Source organism: Neophocaena asiaeorientalis, unplaced genomic scaffold (assembly GCF_003031525.2).
Source record: "Neophocaena asiaeorientalis asiaeorientalis breed wild unplaced genomic scaffold, Neophocaena_asiaeorientalis_V1.1 scaffold106, whole genome shotgun sequence".
Classification (NCBI taxonomy): domain Eukaryota; kingdom Metazoa; phylum Chordata; class Mammalia; order Artiodactyla; family Phocoenidae; genus Neophocaena; species Neophocaena asiaeorientalis.
The window spans coordinates 3,583,838-3,604,696 of NW_020172597.1; the positions used below are offsets into that span (position 1 = coordinate 3,583,838).

The 20,859-nt window shown below is 44.2% G+C and overlaps 1 protein-coding gene across 14 annotated transcripts in view; it reads left to right on the forward strand.

Annotated features, from left to right (window-relative positions):
- MACF1 (microtubule actin crosslinking factor 1) overlaps positions 1 to 20,859 on the forward strand; it is a 282,110-nt gene that overhangs the window by 251,930 nt on the left and 9,321 nt on the right. For 10 of the 14 annotated variants that reach the window (XM_024738722.1, XM_024738718.1, XM_024738727.1 and 7 more), the window contains 13 exons: positions 47 to 216; positions 1,222 to 1,381; positions 2,457 to 2,651; positions 2,981 to 3,109; positions 4,285 to 4,428; positions 4,894 to 5,082; positions 7,555 to 7,675; positions 8,231 to 8,394; positions 9,783 to 9,945; positions 11,956 to 12,110; positions 12,999 to 13,073; positions 14,140 to 14,157; positions 17,084 to 17,201. In XM_024738722.1, coding sequence (XP_024594490.1) covers positions 47 to 216; positions 1,222 to 1,381; positions 2,457 to 2,651; positions 2,981 to 3,109; positions 4,285 to 4,428; positions 4,894 to 5,082; positions 7,555 to 7,675; positions 8,231 to 8,394; positions 9,783 to 9,945; positions 11,956 to 12,110; positions 12,999 to 13,073; positions 14,140 to 14,157; positions 17,084 to 17,201 — 1,801 coding nt within the window. The remainder of the gene's footprint in view (positions 1 to 46; positions 217 to 1,221; positions 1,382 to 2,456; positions 2,652 to 2,980; positions 3,110 to 4,284; positions 4,429 to 4,893; positions 5,083 to 7,554; positions 7,676 to 8,230; positions 8,395 to 9,782; positions 9,946 to 11,955; positions 12,111 to 12,998; positions 13,074 to 14,139; positions 14,158 to 17,083; positions 17,202 to 20,859) is intronic. The other 4 variants (XM_024738719.1, XM_024738726.1, XM_024738730.1 and 1 more) reach the window with 1 other exon arrangement.

The following is a 20,859-nucleotide window of genomic DNA, read 5'->3' on the forward strand; positions in this document are numbered from 1 at the left end:
TTTTGGTGGGTTTTTTTTTTTTTTTTTTTAATCTTTTTGAGAACAGGAGTTCCAGAAAACTCTTGGTGGCAAACAGCCTGTGTATGATACCACAATTAGAACAGGCAGAGCACTGAAAGAAAAGACTTTGCTTCCTGATGATACTCAGAAACTTGACAACTTACTGGGAGAAGTCAGAGACAAATGGGATACTGTTTGTGGCAAGTCTGTGGAGAGGTGAGTGTGAAATGTCCCTTTCGTGGATCTGTGTGTTATCCCCAAAGTAACCAGGAGACAGTGACAGGATTCTAGAAAGTGGTAATAAAGCTAATGTATCAGTAACAGTAGCATCTTGCTATCTCCAGTTAATTCAGTGAGAGTTATGAAATAATTTGAATCAAATATATTAAAATTATCATATTTTAAACTTGAACCTTACTGTATTACAGAGAGAAGCCTATAAAATCAGGCCAACAGTAAAAGAAGATCTGTAACTCTAAATACATGTAAATCACAAATTTGTAATGCCAGTAGCTGTCTCACTGAGTGTCTCTTGTGTCAGACACTGTACAAAGCCTCCAATGTAGTATCTCATTTAACCGTCTTGAGGCTCATTAACCCTCACAACAACCACTGAGGTGTGGGTACTGTTCTTCCCCTTTTACAGATGAGGAAATGGTCACAAAGAGGTTTCTTAACTCCGGCATGCTCACTCAGCTACTAAGCAGCAGAGCTGAGATTTGGTTCTAAAAGTTGTACTTTTATCCACTTGTACCAGTTATGCTATGCCTCTGTGTTATTTGTACTCCCAGTTTTTCAGATGAAGTGACTGAGGTTCAAAGAGACAGCCAGAGTCTCACAACTGGTGGAGAGTTAGGAGTTGAACTCCTGGCTCCAAATCATTAATAGAACCACCACCCTCTACTGGAGTGGTGTAATGTAAATAAAAAGACCTTGGCTTGTAGGGTGTGCATAGCATACCGTGTGCATAGCAGTTGGACTCTAAAATGCCAGAAGGGCATCTACACCGGTCTCCTGCACTATGCTTAATCCATTTTAGAGAGTGGTTTAATTTAAAATGTCTAAACATCTCTTAGTCACTTTTTACAGTATTTCTAACTGTTCTAACACAGCAGTCCCTCTCTAGATAAAGTTCAAGCAATATTCCTGTTCAGTGGTCAGAATTGTGAGCCATTCATAAAAGAACCTCTGAAACCAGTGAAGTTTGTGTGCTTTTCTCAGGCAGCACAAGTTGGAGGAGGCCCTGCTGTTTTCGGGCCAGTTCATGGACGCTCTGCAGGCCTTGGTGGACTGGTTGTACAAGGTAGAGCCGCAGCTGGCTGAGGACCAACCTGTGCACGGGGACCTGGACCTCGTCATGAACCTCATGGATGCCCACAAGGTGAGGGGCGAGATCTGGGCTGCGTGGAGGGCAAAGCCGTTGGGTCCTGCACCTGTGTGTGCCTTCAGCTCATGGTACCCTTCTACGGCTCCCCTAGAAAGTCTGAAAGAGCCTGTGTCTCTGCTTGTCAGAGAGGCAGCTCCCTGCTCTGTGTGTTTAAACAAACTGTTGCAGGGTTTCTGCATCAGCCACAAGGAATTTACCAAAGTTGGTTTGATTCAGATTTGCCAGTGTGTAAACTTCACATTGAGGGCCGCCCCCCCCCCAGTTTCCTGTTTATATCTCTCAGTTGAGTCAAAATGGATTTAAATTCAGGAGACCCTCAAGATATCCATTTCCACTGATTCTTAAAATGAAAATAAGTGTTTTTTAAACTACTTCTGAACCTGACAGGCCAGCTCCGTGCACACCAGCATTTAGTGTAACCTACACCTGTACGTTGAACTACATACTGTCCTCCTGCTTCAGCACGAAGCGTTGAGCTTTACCTTGAAGTTACACCAGATTCTTATGTGTGTAGCAGGTGGGCTCTTACCAAGAGGGAAGGGGGGAGGGAGAGATAAATTGGGAGATTGGAATTGACATGTACACACCACTATATATAAAATAGATATCTAATAAGGACCTACTGTATAGCACAGGGAACTCTACTCAATACCCTGTAGTGACCTATATGGGAAAAAAATCTGAAAAAGAGTGGATATATGTATATGTATAACTGATTCACTTTGCTGTACAGCAGAAAGTAACACAACATTGTAAATCAACTATAAAAATTAATTAAAAAAAAACAACTCCCCCAATTCTGGAGATGCTAGTACAGCATAATTCCTGTTTCACAGATGAGACTGGGACTCCAGTTAAGCAGCTTACCCAAAGTCGCGCCTCTCACATTCAGAGCCACATCCTGTGGTGGTTCTTTCTTACTTGTGGTCCCACCTCCGTCTGTGCATAAAAGACACACAATTGGAACCTACCAAGGAGAATTAAAGGAAATGACTACTTTCTCTGTGGTTTTACTTCTTGAATTCAAAACATTTGTAAGACAAACTAATTCTCCTGTTTTCTTTTCCAGGTTTTCCAGAAGGAACTGGGAAAGCGAACGGGAACCGTTCAGGTCCTAAAGCGATCAGGCCGGGAGCTGATTGAGAACAGTCGAGATGACACCACTTGGGTGAAAGGGCAGCTCCAGGAACTGAGCACTCGCTGGGACACCGTGTGTAAACTCTCTGTCTGCAAACAGAGCCGGCTTGAGCAGGCCTTGAAGCAGGTCAGACAGCACCTGGGGGTGGGCCTGAGCAGAGGCAGTCTAGCCTCTTTATCAGGATTGGTTTCAGCCAGTCTTGTAAGGAACACAAAGTCAAAAATTGATATTCTAAATGTTCAACAAGATTTTAACCCACATCCATATAAGAGAAATAATGAATTTAGTTGGTTTTTCAAGTTGCACAGATGAAAGGTGACCTTTGTGGGGCTTTGATAGAGCCTTCAAGTGCCTGTGGTACTCCACTGAGTTCAGGCCAGACCGTTCCCTGGCATACCATGTCCAGGACCTTGGCTGCAGAGAGAGGTTCAGTCTCTTGTGCTTGGTTATTTCAGGCAGAAGAGTTTCGGGACACAATTCACATGCTGTTGGAGTGGCTTTCTGAAGCAGAGCAGACACTGCGTTTTCGGGGGGCACTTCCTGATGACACAGAGGCCCTGCGGTCTCTCATCGACACTCATAAGGTAATCCATCCCCCGGGTGCAGGGACCCATGCCACCCACATGGGGAGGGTGGCCACGCCAGCAACGGAAAGCAGCTTTTGTTTAGAAACGTTAGACCTCATGTGAAAAGGAGCAAAGCCAGAATGGGCCCAGCTTACTCATTATCAGGAATGAGAGGGAAACGATTGGTGGGTTTTGTGACCCCTTAAAGACCACTCATCCACTCATTCTTACAAAAGTAGCACATGCTGGTTGTAAACAAGTCAGACAGCTGGTGTTAATATAGAGGAGAACACGGGCTGCTCTACCTTTACGCCCCACCTGCACACGCCTTGTGTGACATGCCTTACGTTACCAGCTCCAGGCCCTGATCTGTGCCCCTAGAACTGCTCACCAGGCTGCAGAATATAATACAGTGTCTGTGGCTTCAGTGTGACTGTGCTAACAAGGTGGGAAATGTTTCCTTTTTTAATTTTGGTGTTTCCCACCGAGAGATTTTAATCATGGTTTTGTCATTGCATTGTGTTGTAGGTATTTTTAAAATGTTGTAGTGTTGGCAACAAAGCAGATTATTTGCCTTTGAAATTTGTAATGTAATGTGCATATATGAAGTTTGGGAAGAGGGGGTTGAGGCACTGGGGTGATTCTGATGGGAAGACAGGGCTGGGAGCTGGTGGAACTCCCAGACGTGTGTCTTCAGGAGCTTCCTCTCTGGTTGTTAGGAAGGACACTTGGTCTCTGAGTCCAGGAGAAAAGCTATGGTCATTCGATTGCCTTCTGTTCTAGTAGTATTCATAATCTTTTTCCTATCTCATCTTCAACAACAACAACAATGACAAAAATGTCGTATTGTTTTGTAGCTCTCACTATATGTGTCCAAGACAACACCATTTACACATATGGAAATGAATCCAAGCAGGAATTTATAAAAAGAGAGATATCAGGAATAGGGTCATGCCTGTGTCTCTCTAGTCCTTATCATCTGTGCAGAGAAAGTCATCTTTGTGAAATCCCTCGCTTCCCCCCACCTCTGAGAACTGGAAAGAAAATGACAGAGATGCCTAAATGCAGGCTTTTAGAGTTCTGTGTCAGCATAGAGTCGAAAAACACACTAAAGTTGTTTACCTCTCTCAGTGTAAACTAACAGCGCTGCTAGACTAGGTTTAAGGTTTTGATTTCAAATCTTGTTTGTTTAGGAATTCATGAAGAAAGTGGAAGAAAAGCGCGTGGATGTTAACACAGCAGTGGCCATGGGAGAAGTCATCCTGGTGGTCTGCCATCCTGATTGCATCACCACCATCAAACACTGGATCACCATCATCCGGGCTCGCTTTGAGGAGGTGAGTTACTAGTTTTAGAGGAAGACCGCACGTGCCCCGTAAAATGGGTGAACAGCAGTAAAATACTCCAGAGCTTCCCCACTCCCACGTAAGGAATCTTTCACTCACTGTGAATATCTCAACAAGAATCAAGTTGTTCGCATTTTAGTAGTGACTGTTTTCTTGATAATGTGCAGAAACCTGGAAGGATGGTGCTGGTGTTGTGATGTGTTCCTTGATGACGCCCGGTGGACACGTGGTGTGTTCTTCCCTCCTTCCTGAGAATTCTGTGTCTAATACCACGTGCCACATTTGGTTTCAGGGGAGCTGATTTCTTATTCCAGCTCTGTCTCCAGAATAAGAGTGAAGCCTCTTGACTGCTTGGGTGGTCTTTCCCCTAAAAGTCATTGTTAGGCTCACAGAAAAAAGGGCTTTGAAAACGAGGGATGTGCTTGGCTGAGAGCTGACGGGTTCCCTCCCCCGCAGGTCCTGACGTGGGCCAAGCAGCACCAGCAGCGCCTCGAAGCCGCCCTGTCAGAACTGGTGGCCAACGCCGAGCTCTTGGAAGAACTTCTGGCATGGATCCAGTGGGCCGAGACCACCCTCATTCAACGGGATCAGGAGCCTATCCCTCAGAACATCGACCGAGTTAAAGCCCTTATCGCTGAGCATCAGGTATCCTCACCACATAGTGTGGTCGCGTGTTTCCTGCACGGCTCATGGAGCCCGTTTCCTTGGCCCTGTACATCTGTGTATTAATTGCTGCTGAACATACTCCCGCAGACTTAGCAGCTTAAAACATGCTTACTGTCTCAGAGTTTCCGTGGGGCGGGACTTTGGGCCTGAAGTAGCTGGTTCCCCGTCTAGGGGACCAGGGGACGTCTTACCAGGCTGAAATCAAGGTGTCGGCCAACACTGCAGTTCCCACCCAGGCTCTTTCAGGTTGTTGGTGTCGTTCATTTCACTGCAGTGTAGGATAGAGGTCTCCCTTTTCTCGCTGGCTGTCAGCTCCTGGAGGCCACCCTCAGGTCTTAGGCACACAGCAGTCTCGCAGTATGGCAGCATCTGTCTTCAAAGCCAGCTGGAGACCCTCCATCCTGCTCTGACAGATCTTATATAATAAAACGTAGTCCAGGGCTTCCCTGGTGGCACAGTGGTTGAGAATCCGCCTGCTGACGCGGGGGACACGGGTTTGAGCCCTGGTCCGGGAAAATCCCACATGCTACAGAGCAACTAGGCCTGTGCGCCACAGCTGCTGAGCCTGTGCTCTGGAGCCCGCAAGCCACAACTACTGAAGCCCGTGCACCTAGAGCCCGTGCTCCGCCACAAGAGAGGCCACCGCAGTGAGAAGCCCGCGCACCACAACAAAGAGTATCCCCCGCTCGCTGCAACTAGAGAAAGCCCGCGCACAGCAACAAAGAGCCTACTCAGCCAAAAATTAATTAATTAATTTTTTTAAAAAAAAACCATAATCCAGGGAGTGGCTGCCCACGCTTTGCACAGGTGTTGCCCACACTTGAGGGGGAGAGTACACAGGACATGTATGTCAGGAGTCTTGGGGCCTGGCTTAGAAATCTGCCTGCCGCATCCTGTTCCTATTGACTTGCCTCTGTGCCAAGGTCCCATTACTTGGGACCTATCCCATTACACCTGGATTCAGAAAGACGTCTTGCATGTACTCAGAGATGGGCCAGACAACACATCAAACTAAACTGAACAGAGGAAAGCTCAGTTAGGAGACAAATTTGGTTTTTAACCATGATAATTTACACCAAATGCAAGCATGGATCTTGCCTAGTTATACTGTGGACATAAGGTCTTTTTAGCATATGTAATTAGCCTGGCCAGTGAGGACTCCCTGTACTTCCCATCAAGTTTACCTACATTGACCCCTTCTCTCCTGAGTGAGATTATCTTCTTCCATCAGGGCCAGTCCCTCTCCCTTCTGTTATCACCTCTCATTCCTTGTGCCTTTAAGCTCCCCCCTCTTGTGTCCCCCCATCTCTCTGACAACTCTTTCTCAGTCTTCTTAGCTGGTTCCTCTTCCTCTATCCACTTGTTAATTAACGTTGTTCCCCAAAGTTCCATTCTTGACCCTCTTCTCATACCTGAGGTTGTATCTGGCCTGACACCTTCAGCCAGCACCTGTACACCCAGGGCTTCCACATCTCCTGGCTTGTCTGCAGCATGCAGGAAGCTAGAGGCAGCTCTAAAACTCCATTTCATCCCTGCTTCCTGGCCCTGACCCCACCCCTCCCTTCCGCACCTGCCTCCTCTCTCCTCATCCACCCAGTCACCCAACACAGGAGTGACTCCTTTTTCTTTACCCCCTACATTTAGCCAGTCATCAGGTCTTACCTGTCCTACTTTCAAAATACTTCTTGACTCCTTCTCTCCTGCCCCGGCTCAGGCCCTCACTGTGTTTTGCCTCAATTACTGCAATGGCTTCCCAACTTGCCTGCCTCCCCCCTTTCCATCCTCCCTCTTACACTGAGGCCAGAGTGATAGCTCTAAAACAGAGATCTGATTGTGTCTCTTCTCTAGATCGGAATCCTTCAGTTGCCCACCCACCCGTAAACACCATTGCTCTCAGAATAAAACCCCAGTCCCTTAGCCTGACACAAGGCTTTTCTGGACCCTTCTCCTGCCTACCTCTCCAGCTGTCCCTCTTGCCTCTCCTCTGATTGTATCCTCAGCCAGTGATCAGCAGGGCTCTGGCTCGCTCCGCTGTCAGGCTTCCGTGGGACTGCCCTGCCCCCGCTTTGTCTCATTCTTCATCCCGCAGCACACAGCTCAGGCACCAGCCTCCGGGCAGCCTTCCTCCCCACCTCGGGCTGTGGGTGCCTGTCCTAGGCCTTCTTTCGGAGCCCTGGGTGCCACTCGTTGCTCTGACTGCCTGGTTTCCTCACTCAGCTGTGAGCTCCTGGAAGTCAGAGCCATGTCTTATTCCTTCAGGTCTCCAGAACCTGATGAAGTGCCTCACTCAAGGCCACAATCATGTTTCTTGAAAGGAGTGCAGCCGTGTACGAAGGCATTTGCAGTTGCTCCATCTGTCACAGGCTTGGCCCTTGTTAGTAAGAAGTTGCCTAATTCCATCTTAGTCCAGGAAAACTCTCAACCCTTTTCCTTGTTGTTTGTGTTTAACAGACATTTATGGAGGAGATGACTCGCAAACAGCCTGACGTGGACCGGGTCACCAAGACGTACAAAAGGAAGATCATAGAGCCAGCCCATGCGCCTTTCATGGAGAAGTCCCGCGGTGGCAGCAGTACGTGGCCGCCTGTTGTGCAGGATGCTTCCTTCCTGCTCACTGATGAGTGCTTCCCAAGTGCCCAGCAGAAATTTCTTTTCCATTTTCAAAAACCATATTGGATTTGAACAAAAATCTTTTTTGAAATTCACTTTTCTTACACTGACAAACAATAACTAGACTCCAGTTTTTTGAACTGGTAGAAATTTGGAGTGGTGAAGCAGGTTCTTTTGCAGTGACCTTTCCATGTTTGGGTCATCAGTGCTGACTGTTGCGCTAATTTCATCATAAAATAAATCTGCTCCTGTAGAACCACTGACATTTCCTCAGTTCGCTAAGGTAGGACAGAATTGATTGAAGGTATGAGACAGGTACCTGTTGACTGGGGAAGAGCACCGATAGCTTTTAAGTCAGTGTGCTTCCATGTCTAAGTGTAGCCAGGTCTCGACTTCCTTTTCTCGGTTACTGACCAGACGTCATTATGAAGATCTTCTAGGTTCACACAGATGGCAGTTTCTCTTTGTGAACTGACTAAACCAGCTCTTCTAATCTCATGATTATTTTTCCTTTCAGGAAAGTCTTTGAGTCAGCCCACACCTCCTCCCATGCCAATCCTTTCACAATCTGAAGCAAAAAACCCACGGATCAACCAGCTCTCTGCCCGCTGGCAGCAGGTGTGGCTTCTGGCACTGGAGCGGCAGCGGAAGCTGAACGACGCCTTGGACAGGCTGGAGGAGGTGAGGCACCGCCAAGCAGCCTTCCCTGGAGGGAGGTGACTTTTATCAAAACACAGCCCTTCCGAGGCCCTCTGAACATCACCTGTGTGCCTTGACCCCCTTATGCAGAAGGAGGAACCGAGCAGTGTAGGCCAGGACTCTGTCCTCCAGGCCCCCTGGGAGGACAGACACATGTGAGGAAACCAACAACAGATAGGCCGTAGCACTGGTGGTGGAAAGCAGGCAGCCAGCCAGTCCAGGAGGGTCCAGCCTGTGACGCGACCCTCCTCGGCACCTGGCCTTGGTTGAGGATCAGGGGCATAACTTTGCAAGGTTACTGCCAAGTGTGGAGCTTCTCACAAAAATGACCATTACTGAGCCTTTTGTGTAGATATAAGCTACCCATTTCTGAAACGAGTGATTTTTTTATCGTCCTGTCATTCTATCAGTATTTTTCTTCAGTAGATTATGAAAAGCAAATCTATTTTGAAGTATCATTAACCAATCTAAAAAATAAAGTACTTCACTTCCTAGTTTCTAAAACAAATTTCTAATATCTTTTATATTTTTTTATTTGTGCGTATCAAAGCAGCTATGCCCAGAAGTGAGTGTTCTGTGTTTTTTGTTGTTATTTCTGTAGATCCGGTTGAGTTTTAAGCATATTTGGTTTTGGCTTTTTCTTTTTTCCCCATTCCTTTCAACTTTGGAGTTTGAAAGACCAGGGGGAAAACCGCTGCACTGTTGAAGTCATTCTGAGTCTGTGTCGCTGACATAGTCCAAGTAGCTCAGCATCATTCTGCCCACTGCGTAGACCTGCTGCCATCTACCAGGGCCAAATATTTAAAATGGGAGTCAGAAGGACAGTTCACTCCCTCTGCTGCCATCCCAAAGAAATGTGCTTGGGTGCAGGACTGGATTCTTGATGCTTCCAACCGGAACTCAAATTATCTCAGAAGACCAGTGGGGAGGGGGGCTGAGCCTCGAAAACATAGACCTCTGTGTGATTATAGTTCCTTTCAAAATCACATAAGTGAGGAGTGCTAAGGACGTCTTTTCTGGGATAGAATCCATTCTCTTACATCTAAGGGGATGATCTTTTGAAAAAGTGCCAAGGGAAAGCAAGTCTGGCTCCACCCATTCTTGTTCTGCGTGCTCCGTATTTTCCATGGTGGTTGTTCAGTTACCGTTTCTCTCGCTGCTCCATTTTACCACAGCTTGTGTAAATAATCATGGCTTTAAGTGAAGGAGCCAGAGTGTGCGTTCCCAAAAGATGCAATACACAGATATCATTGTTGGTCCCCCCTGAAAGGCCTGCATGGCTTTGCTGGATGTCTGAAAGTTTTCGTATGCTCTGGGCAGGTTTGAAGGCCAAACAGTAGGTCTTGTTGACACCTCTGATTTCTGTCTAGTTGAAGGAATTTGCCAACTTTGACTTTGATGTTTGGAGGAAAAAGTATATGCGTTGGATGAATCACAAAAAGTCTCGGGTGATGGATTTCTTCCGGCGAATTGACAAGGACCAGGATGGGAAGATAACACGTCAGGAGTTTATCGATGGCATTCTAGCATCCAGTGAGTCCAGTCATAATTCCTTGCACCTACTTTGTAGAAGCAGGCTAAATTCTGGCTAAACAGTCTTTCTCAAGTTAAAGCTGTAGTCTTAGGGAAGAAGTAATGTACCTGCTGACTGAAATTGGTCTATTGTTTTGATGGAGGGAAGAACCTCCATCATTTTGCTAGGAATAAAAAATGCAGGTCTTGTTTGACACATTATGGCAAGCAAAACACATTCGAGGTATAGAAAAGAAGCTAACTCTTGTGAATAACGAGGTTCTAAGTACAGGCAGACCTTGGAGATGTTGCAGGTTTGGTTCTAGACCACCGTAATAGAGCAAATATTGTTTCCCAGTGCATATAAAACTGTTGTTTATACTATACTGTAGTCTGTTAAGTATGTAGTAGTGTTATGTCTTAAAAAACGACGTACATACCTGAATTTAAAAATACTTTATTGCTAAAAAATGCTGACCATCGGCTGAGCCTTCAGCAAGTCATAATCCTTTTGGCAATCGTAACATCAAAGATCATTGATCACAGATCACCATAACAAATATAATAATAATGAAAAAGCTTGAAATATTGCAGGAATTACCAAACTGTGACACAGAGACATGAAGTGAGCAAATGCTGTTGGAAAAATGGTGCCAACAGACTTGCTTGACACAGGGTTGCCACAGACCTTCAATTTGTTTTAAAAGGGGGAGGGAGAATATCTGTGAAGTGCAGTAAAGCGAAGCACAGTAACATGAGATACGCCTGTAAAATGTTTTTTAAAATAAGTTTTTTACAATATCAGTTTCTCAGATTAAATTTTTATTCCTTCCGGTTTTATTGAGATATAAGTAGCATACAGCACTGTGTAAGTTCAAGATGTACAGCATAATGATTTGATTTACAGACTATGAACTAATTATCACAATAAGTTTAGTGAATATCCATCATCTCATAGGTACAAAATTAAAGAAATAGAAAAAAATTTGTTTTCCTTGTGATGATAACCCTTTGGATTTACTCTCAACAACTTTCATGTGTAACATACAGCAGTGCTCATTAATTACATTTATCATGTCGTACATCACATCCCTCATGATGTCAGTTTCTGGCATCTGCATAACAGCTTACAAAATGTATGATCGCATTTATTTTCAGCAGAAGGAATAAGGCATAAAGTTGTAAGTGACTTGCCAAGATCACAGAGCACATCTCACAGCTGTGTTACTTCACATGGGTGGCCCAGGAAGGCCTGTCTGGAGGTAATATTTGAGCTGAGACCTAGGTGATGATAAGGTTCCAGCCATGTCAAGATTTCGGGGGAGAGATAGAGGCAGAGCCACAGCAGATATAAAGTGCTGAGATGGGAATGAAGTTGGCATGTTCTAGGAATGGAAAGGTTAACACGGCTGGAGTGTCATGACCTTAGAGATGGTAAGATGTGAAGTTGGAAAGGTAGGAAACAGCCATTAATGCGGGGCTTTGTTGGCCATCATGAACGGATCAGATCTTATTCTAAAGTCAGTGGGCAGCCAGCAGAGGTTTCCATCTGAGAGACAGTATAGTCCAGTTTACGTTTTGATAAGTCACTCTGGCTATTGTAAACATTCACAATCTGGAAAGCAGTTGTCAAGAACCCAAGGCAGTAATCTAAATGTAGAAAAACTTTATCCTATTAATTCCAAATTGTCGCTCTCCTGAAATAATCTATATATCCAACAACAGTGGAGTGGATAAGTAGATTCTGAAGTTTGTTGGTAGGCCTCTGGTTTTAAATTGCATTGGGGAGGGGGGTAGATGAGTCTATAAGCAAAAATGCCAAAAACCTGAGTATGCTCTGTGTAATTTTTTTTTTTGGTGATTTTTATCTTCTTTATAATATTTTATATTTTCTAAGTTTTCTAAAAGGACTATGTACTGTTTTCTAGAAAAAAATCAAGACAGATTTTTTTTTTAAAGAAGTATTTATATAACCACCAACCAACCAAGTAAGCCCTCTTAGTTAACGTTCCAAAATGTGATTTTCTCCAGAGTTCCCTACTACCAAGTTAGAGATGACTGCTGTTGCTGACATTTTTGACCGCGATGGGGATGGCTACATTGATTACTATGAATTCGTGGCTGCTCTCCATCCCAACAAGGATGCTTATCGACCAACAACTGATGCAGATAAAATTGAAGATGAGGTACGGGAAAGAGTTGTATTTGGAGTACATTTTTGACCATAGGTTACTACTGTCCTGAATTTGGTTGGGTGTAATTGCCGTATCAGCCCTTTAGCGTGTCTGTTGGGAGGTGATTATCTGGAGTTCTTTTGGGGGATCCCCTTTTGGATGGTGTTGCCCCAGTGGATGTCCGACTCTTGAGCTGTAGCTCAGTGTCAATGAATTGTTACCTAAGTGAGTCACCTCTGTGTGGTGCTCTGCAGCTTGCAGAGAACCTCTCCAGGGCACCATGTTGCTTAGAAGAGACTCATCTCTCAGTCCTGAGATCCTACCTCGGGATGCAGGAGAGCGTCTTCATGTGTAGCATTTAAGGGGTGAAACATAAAAGTAATGTTTAAGATGATGTGTACCCACCAGACTTTCTGCCTAATTAAGAACTGTATCACACTGAAAATTGTATCACACCAAAAAGTGTGAATCCATTGGTAGCACATCCTGGGATGGGAGAGGCAGTGGGCCTGGTCTTGGAGAGTGGCTTGGAGCACCCCAGGACTGACTTCCAGGGAATTTGGGCTCCTAGGTTGAAATTTAAATCAGCTCATAGTTTGCTTTATTAGTCAGTTAATATTGATGTGTGCGTATTAGCACATTTGAGGAAATTTTGAAGCAGGATGGAAGAATGTGTTGTTGTATCATTACTGGGGAATTTCTTTCATACTCAGCGTCTGAGTATCCCAGTTAGTGAGACTCACAATAGAAGATAAACACATGTGTCAAAAGCCTGAGGTGCCTAAAAAATATAAAATGAAGAGCTTCTCTGATGACATATAAAAATCTTTGTTTCTCTGCAGAGGAAGTCTTGCTTTACCCTTCACACGTTTCTCTTTTTCTGTTGTTCACAACCAATAGGTCACAAGACAAGTGGCTCAGTGTAAATGTGCAAAAAGGTTTCAGGTGGAGCAGATTGGAGAGAATAAATACCGGGTAAGAAAGAGAAAACCAGTCCTTTGTGGTGGTCATTCCTGCTGTGTGGCCCTTACAGGTGAAAGCAGCCTGACACACAGCAGATGGCTGATCCCACCTTCCCGTTACCGATGCTTGGAGTACCAAAGCCAGTGGAGACTTGCAATGCGATCAGTCTCTGGCCCTCACCTCTGTAGGTGTCAATTATCAGGTGTCCTGTGGGCTGAGCTTTAGTGCCGCACATAGTTGCATCTGGAAAATAGTGCCGTATCTAGCCAGCAGTAGCTTGTATGGGATCCAACATAGGAGACATTTCAGAGCCCTCTCTTCACTGCCAAACAGGTCTTTGAGGAAATGGAGGCACCTTTATCATAAGATAAGGAAACAATTATCTAATGACTGACCGTTGCCCCCAGAGAGCTGGTCATTGTGAGCCCAAGTGGCTCGCAGGCTCAGAAAGGGCTGGAGAAGCTCTGTCCAGGCCCCACAGGACGCTCAGCCTGCTCAGTAGTCTTCCCTGGAAAGCTGTGCCGAGCGAGGCCATAACTGAGTGAACTGTGCTGTGTTTTAGCTTCTTTGGGGACCAGGTTGGGGCACAGAAGGGATCTATGACAGGACCCCTAAAATGTATCCAGCAGTTTGTCAGGGTTCTCTACAGTCCTAAAGAAGATCTAGGATTGTCAAAGAGGATTTAGATGGCCAGATAGCACAGTTACGTGCACCCAGTTAGAAACAGGAAAATGAGGTTCCATTGGCACGTCACAACTGTCTTCAAGGTCCAGCAGAGCCACACTGTGCTGCTCTGAGCCAGGGAGTGGAGTGTTGGGTGACTGCCTTGGATCCAGCCCAGGGTTTTGCGTTAATAAGGCTCCAAGCAATCTTATAATGGTTTTCTTTCTTTTTTTTTTAATTACCTGTGAGAGAAATGAGTTAACAAAGCATATGGTCAGTATGTGTTGTTCTGCTTGGAACTGGTAATATGATTACGTGATTTTCATTCCTTAGTGTTAATTTGACAAAACGTTCTTTTCTCTCTTTTTTTTTTTTTTCTTCCTTTTCCTCCATCCTTTACTCTTACTGTCTGTAGTTCTTCCTCGGCAATCAGGTACAGTGTGCCTTGCAAACGTTCTTTTTGGTGGAAATAGTCTGTGTGGCTAATGCTGCCTGTTCTTTGCTATGGGGAGAGGACGTAATCTGAAGCATGCCTGGGTCATGTCTGGTAGTCTTACCAAGTGGAGAAACTGATAGCAGGGCTAGTATTGTAAAGCTGTCTCAGAAGCAAAAGGATATAAGTATATATAATTTTCCATTTAAAATTAGATTGGCTGAAGACGATATTTTGGTGGGCTGAGTTAAAAGTAGTATGGTTCTGGGGAAGTTAAAGCTATGGTATCAATCCATCCCACTTCTAAAAAAGAGCCCAGTCTTGTCAATACCAGACAGCACAGTTCTGATTTACACCCAAGTCTTTTGACCATTAACACAAATTTTATAATGCACACTAAGTCAGAAAAGTCTTAGGGTATTTAAGATACTTGGTTTAAATACCTTACTAAAATTTTAGTTACCTGTGCTTACGTTACATTTTATAATCATAAGGGATGTGAGAAGGAATGTGGAACTCATACTTGGCTTGTAGCCTGACGTTTGCCGATTATGGCCAGCCAGCATAATCTAATGGGATCAAATTAGACTTGCAAAGATTGAATGCTTTTGACTCCACTTGGTAACTCTAACCTTTTAGATCTTTTTGAGGGCTCTGGGGTCCTATGTCTTAAAGTGGAAGGAAGTTGCATGGGTACAATCTGTCTTGTGATATGAAATCAGAAACACTAATAGTTGATTTGAAGTCTTCACTCAAAGTTCCAGGCACTGCTTTAACCACCAACTACAGTAACATTCTGGGCCAGTGGGAAGAACGAAGGATGGAAAGAAACTAAAGACAAGAACAGTCAAACTGGCTTTAAATAAGTCATTGCATAAGAGTGCCAAGTAGTACCTAAAGGTTGTACCTGTTTGCTAATGACTGCATGTGGGTACCAGGGGCCCCTTTGAAGTGGCACCGATGTCGTCCTCTACTCCACTGACCAGCAGAGGGTCAGAGGGTTAGTTCCAATGTTTGGAACAGAATTATGAAGTTTCACTTTATACACGAGGCACCTGAGGCCTTAAGGACCACTGTGCCAACAGTCACACAGCAGATGTTAGAGCAGTGACGCAGAGAAGGAAACAGAGCTTACTGTTGTTTCCTGTAAGACTGTTAGGAGGTTTTTGCCTCACTGGCAACCCCTCTCTGCCAGATTTCTGCAGGTCCCTGTTTTTAGAGCTGCTATAACTCCTTCCACATTCATCTCTCTGGCCACCCCCAGACACTTTGGCCCCCGGCTTGGGTCAAACCTCCTTTTCCCTATAGCTCAGTAAAAGCAAGTTAGAATCTTTCAGAGAGAGCTTTAGTAAGAAATTAAGGGGGAAACAAGAATGAAATCAGTGGAGTTAATTCTAAAGGTTGACAAATAAATTACAGGACACAGTAATGTAAGAATAAAGTACAGCTTGGGGTTCCTTCCTGATTCCCTCTGGAGGACACATAGGCCCTTATTTCCTTCTTCCCCTCACTTATCCAGAGAGGACCCCAAACAGTGACTCGGGCCGGCACTACCCTTGGCTCTGGTGGAATCCTCAGTTCCTCCCAAGGGGCCTCCCCGTTCCCACGCCAAGGGGCCAGTGTCTGAGGGCAGCTTCCTTCCCGGGACAGGACCTTTATTCCCTCATGTTTCTGGGTCCCGACTTCAGTGCTCTTTACACTACACCATGCTGTGGCTGCAGTCACTTTGTATGAAAACCTAAAACCTGCATGAGATGAAAGATGTAGGACCATTTTTATTTTCAAAGAAAAGGGCTTGGGTGGGGGATGATATTTTTTTCAATCACCTTGCCTGTATAAACCGTGAGCTTGAATCAGTGCAAAGTAATACAGAGAATTACCACAGAAATATTAATTTTGATGGGGGTTGGTTACGGGTCCTTCTTAAACATCCTTTCTGGCATTTTTAATTTTTGTGCCTTCTTTCAAAGTTATGGTTCTCCTTTATAACTTTGAAAATCCTGATTAAGTGATGAAATTACCCCCCTCAGCATTCTCCTTAAATTAAACCATTTTAGGAATTCCATTTCTCCAACCATATGTTTGATTTTTGTTTTGAGATCTCAGCATGGTTCTCTTTTGTTACCTCTTAACTTTTATTTTGGGAAGAGGATAATTTATGCAGTGGGAAACTCCAGATGTTGATAGGGCTGGGAAGTAGGAATATTTGGCAAGAAAAAAAGGAAAAATAAATATCAGAAAATCATGCTTGTTTTAACATCCCAAAATGATTGTTGAAAACTACTTACAATCAGCATGGTAGATATAAATTTTAATTTCTTCAACTAAATTTTAGTGTAAACACTAATCATTTGTTCAGCTGAAGAAAATTTTCTGCTGGTGACAACACAATTAGAGAACACTTAGGGGTTTATTTCTGAAAATGATGTGGAAAATCAAATTTCTTTCTAAGCTTGTAATAATGATGATGCTTTGCAAGGTTTTCCTTGAGACTTGAAATATGATTTGCTGTTCTCCATTTAACTTTTGAGCACACTGTATTCGGAAGCTGACATCCACCTTAGAGCTACCTTTTCTTTTATGGAAACAAGCTAGCTTAACAAAGAATTGTATCATTGGATTTAAATTTGGGCAGAATCTTTAAAAGAATCAGAGTGAGCTAATGCCTTGTCTGTCCTCCTTCCTCCCCTCTGGAGCAAGGTCGCAACCATCAACAGTTAACTTTATCCGAACAGAAAGAACGTCAAGATAATGACCTTTAGCTTTTCCATATTTTAAGTTTTTTGTGAAAAATGCAAAATAGTGAGAATTAAAATTGCCCCCAAACTGTGAAATTGTCATTCTATCTGAATACAGTCTGCTTAGGAAGGAAAGTCTAGCCCTGCTCTTGGGCGCCCTCGCTCACCGTTTCCCCTCGGCCCTGCAGTTTGGGGACTCCCAGCAGCTGCGGCTGGTCCGCATCCTGCGCAGCACGGTGATGGTCCGCGTTGGGGGAGGATGGATGGCCCTGGATGAATTCCTCGTGAAAAATGACCCCTGCCGAGGTAAGAAGCCGTTCTGAGCTCGTGTTCCTTGTTAGCTACGCCCTCGCCGCTGATCTTTCATGCTTCCATAGGGTGTTGGTGGTGGGGTCTGTTTGTTGATTCTGTTGTTAAGCTGCCAGGTGTCATCCCACTAGCACAGATTGGGACTCGGGTGCAGGGCAGACCAGGGAGAGAGAGCAGGAGGGTTTGATGCTGTGAGGGGAGACGGGTTTCCAGGGACACACTAACGAGAATTGGGAATTTATTGGTGTCATCAAATGTTTCTGTGTGAGGGGTTAAATTAACCCCAGCCTAGAAAGAAGCCCTATAAAGCCCTGTCGGTTCCCTGTTAGTGCTGCAGATGACTTTGCCTGTCATTCCTGTGTCTGAAACTCAGAGAGGGTATCGGGCCCCTCCTAGGCAGGGGAGGGCTGGGAGCTCCCTTAACCAGGGAGAGGAATAGAGAGCACCTAGCAGTGAGCCTGGGCACTGCATTGTGAGGCATACGGTCACCTAAGTAAGTCCATGGGGTCTCAGTCTGCTTCAACCTAGAAAGGCCCAAAGGCCAAAGAGAATGGTCTACTCTTTTAGCCCAAAGGCCAAAGATAACAGTCAACTCAATGTGAGTGATGGCATCTGCAGCTAGGGGCGTGTGAGGGCCGCAGCAAGCAGGGGATGATCAGATTCCAATTGCTACATCCCGTTCAACTGCTCCTTTCCTTCCTCCTGTTAGCCAAGCTGCATGTGGGTACACAGGAGGCTCCCCCACTGTCTGCCAGTTTGTCTTTCTTGACCAGTTTCTGCGTTTCCTGCTCTGTTTCTTTGTGTTTATATATTTTTTATTCTAGTTCACCATCCTGGGAGTAAAATAAAGCGCTCTGATTCCAGCTCTTCGATTTCCAGCCAGTCTCCCATAGGTTGGCTTTTAAGCTTTGTCCCTCTCACCCACATCCCAGCCCGTTGAGAATGGCTTTGCTTTTTAAACTGTAGCATCTCTTGGCTCTGTGGTATCTGCTGCCTTTATGAATGCTTTGAAATAGCCAAACCATAGCTTTTCTAACTATTATAAGTTGACGAAACAAAATATGCCTGTTGAGACAGTACCCGTGGAATTTGTTCTGAGTTTCTGTTTATTTAACAAATACTTATAGCTTTATATACCACACACTGTTTATTATAAGACCTTACAAATAATAATAACACATTTACACCTCTAGGAGGTGTAGCTACTATTATTATCTCCATTTTATAGAATAGGAAATTGAAGCATAGGAAAGTTACATAACTTGCCCCAGGAGAGGCAGCTAATGGCGGAGACAGGATTCACATCCAACACAGTCTGGCTCCTGACCTCCATGCTGTGTCTCAGATGCTAACATACCCACCACCACCCTTTTTTACATGTGTTTTACTGGTTCCAACTACATAATTAAGTTAGTAAGGCTTACTTATAAACTGAGCAGAAATGTTTACAATACTGTTACGTCACTTCTTTGGAAGTGATTTATAGTCAGAATCTGAAGCATTTGAAGCTAAAGGTTCTCACGTGAATTCAGATACGCTCATGAATTAGTTCCTCTTAACTCATTCTGCATTTACTCCAATAAACCAGAATAAAAATAGAGTAATAATTTTCATTAGGATTTCCTTTTTATAAAGTAGTCTTACAAACACCTATTCTGATAAAAACTAGAGCGGGGTTAAATTAGTTTTAGAACTTAATTCTATTGCAAACCAATTTCTTTGATATAAAAGTACCCTCTGATTGTTTTAAATGAGGAGCTATATATATATATATCTTTTTAACCTTAACTCAGTAAAGCAACATTATTCCTTTCCAAGTCTATTAATAAGGTTTTATTTTTCATGCTGTGTGTGATTGAACTAAACAGAAGAGATACTGCATGTGACACTTTGGAGTCTCTGACTGCCTGTTTGCTGCCTGCTGTACTTGCTCTCTTCACGATAACATCGTGCTGCTGGCCAAGGAGAACACTGCTTGCTTTTTCCTTATCTTGTTAGCTAGACATTGGAACCCCAAGGAGATTTGGGAGGGCCATCTAGGAGCTATTTTCTATGGAACATAGTAGCCTTTTTCAGCATCCCTTGGAGCAAACAAGGTAAGGCTTTTCCCCTGTGCCTTTCCAGGAATGCCCTCATCCCAATTCCATTGACTCCAGGGTCAAGAACTCCCAGCAGTCTTAGATATCATAATCCTTAGATATCATAATCCCTCATAATACTTGTGAGGGACAGGATGAGCTACATCTAAGCACATAAAAAATTGTGCTACGAGGGGAACACTTAAAGGCCCAGGTGGATGTAATACATGACTTAGAAGGGCATGAACATCACAAAGAGAAAAGTTCCTTGAAGCTCCCTAGGGTTCTGTGAGGATTACTGTGGCTTACAGAAGCACCACTTGGGGTGGATTTTTTTTTTATTCATTTGGGTTGCATTTCCTTGGCTCTCTGCACCATAGAGAATGTTACTCTGAGGACAGTACCAAATGTATGACGGGGCTATAATACCAGCGTTGCACAATCGTGTTAGCTGCCTTTACACAGTTGTTGAAGAAGATGAAAGTTGTCTCAGACTGCGCGTTGCTTTAGCCAAGTGTAAAAGGTAAAAGTATTCAACTAGGTAGGTTCCTGGTGCTGCCAGAACTGGAGATTTCACTTTCTGAATTGAGCCATGGCAAAGGAAATCGTGATGTTTGGATGGAGGTGAAACAACGTCCCTGCCTAACGAATAGGTGCACATTTACCTTAGGGTTCCGTGAATGTTTCTGAGCATTAGACAAATTAATTCCCCAAATTTTACTGAAAATCTAGAAAAACTCTGTGAAGATTTAGAAGACACAATTTGGCTTAGAACTGATGGTTTTTTATTATTATGGTAAAATACACGTAACATAAAAACTTACCGTCCTAACCGTGTTTTAAGTGTACAGGTCAGTAGCATTACGTACATTCACACTGTTGTGCTACCATCACAGTCACCCATCCACAAAGCTCTTCATCTTGTTACACCGAAACTCTCCCCATTAAACAATAGAACTGAATTTTAACTAACAAGCCTGTTCCAGCCAACATCGGTGGTCAGTCTCTTAGAAAATGGTGGTCTCGCCAGTGGTTGAAAAACTGAACTTGAAATGGCTGTCTTTGGGGTCTGGACCCCAAAATGTGATCTTCAAAAAACCAAAAAAATCATGGTCAAATGCGTTTGAAAGACACTGAGTTAAAACTAAACAGGTTTCTTTGCTGCAGGACTTCTTAGAGCTTATAAAATGCTGATTGATTGCATTAGGGAGAGAAATGTAGAATCCAGTGTTTACGAAACTCCTCTTCATAGGAAACCCCTCAAAAACCTCAGTTTGGGAAATTCTGCTGTAAGCAGTGAAAGACCATGGAAAGATTTGGAGCTGTTCAGAGAGATCAGGTTTTTATTTAGAAATTCAGTGTGGGGAATGAGGAGTGAGGGAGGGATGACGTTAAGATGAGAAACAAGGAGACCATTTGGAAGCCTGTTACAGTGGTCCAGGGTGGAGGAGATACTCCGTGAACCACGTAATTGTAAGGGGTACAGGGAGGGCTCAGGGATTCAAGAGGCATTAGAAGGTGGAATCAGTAGTAGACTGAACTGCCATCAGGAGGGAGGGACCTACGTCAACAACCAG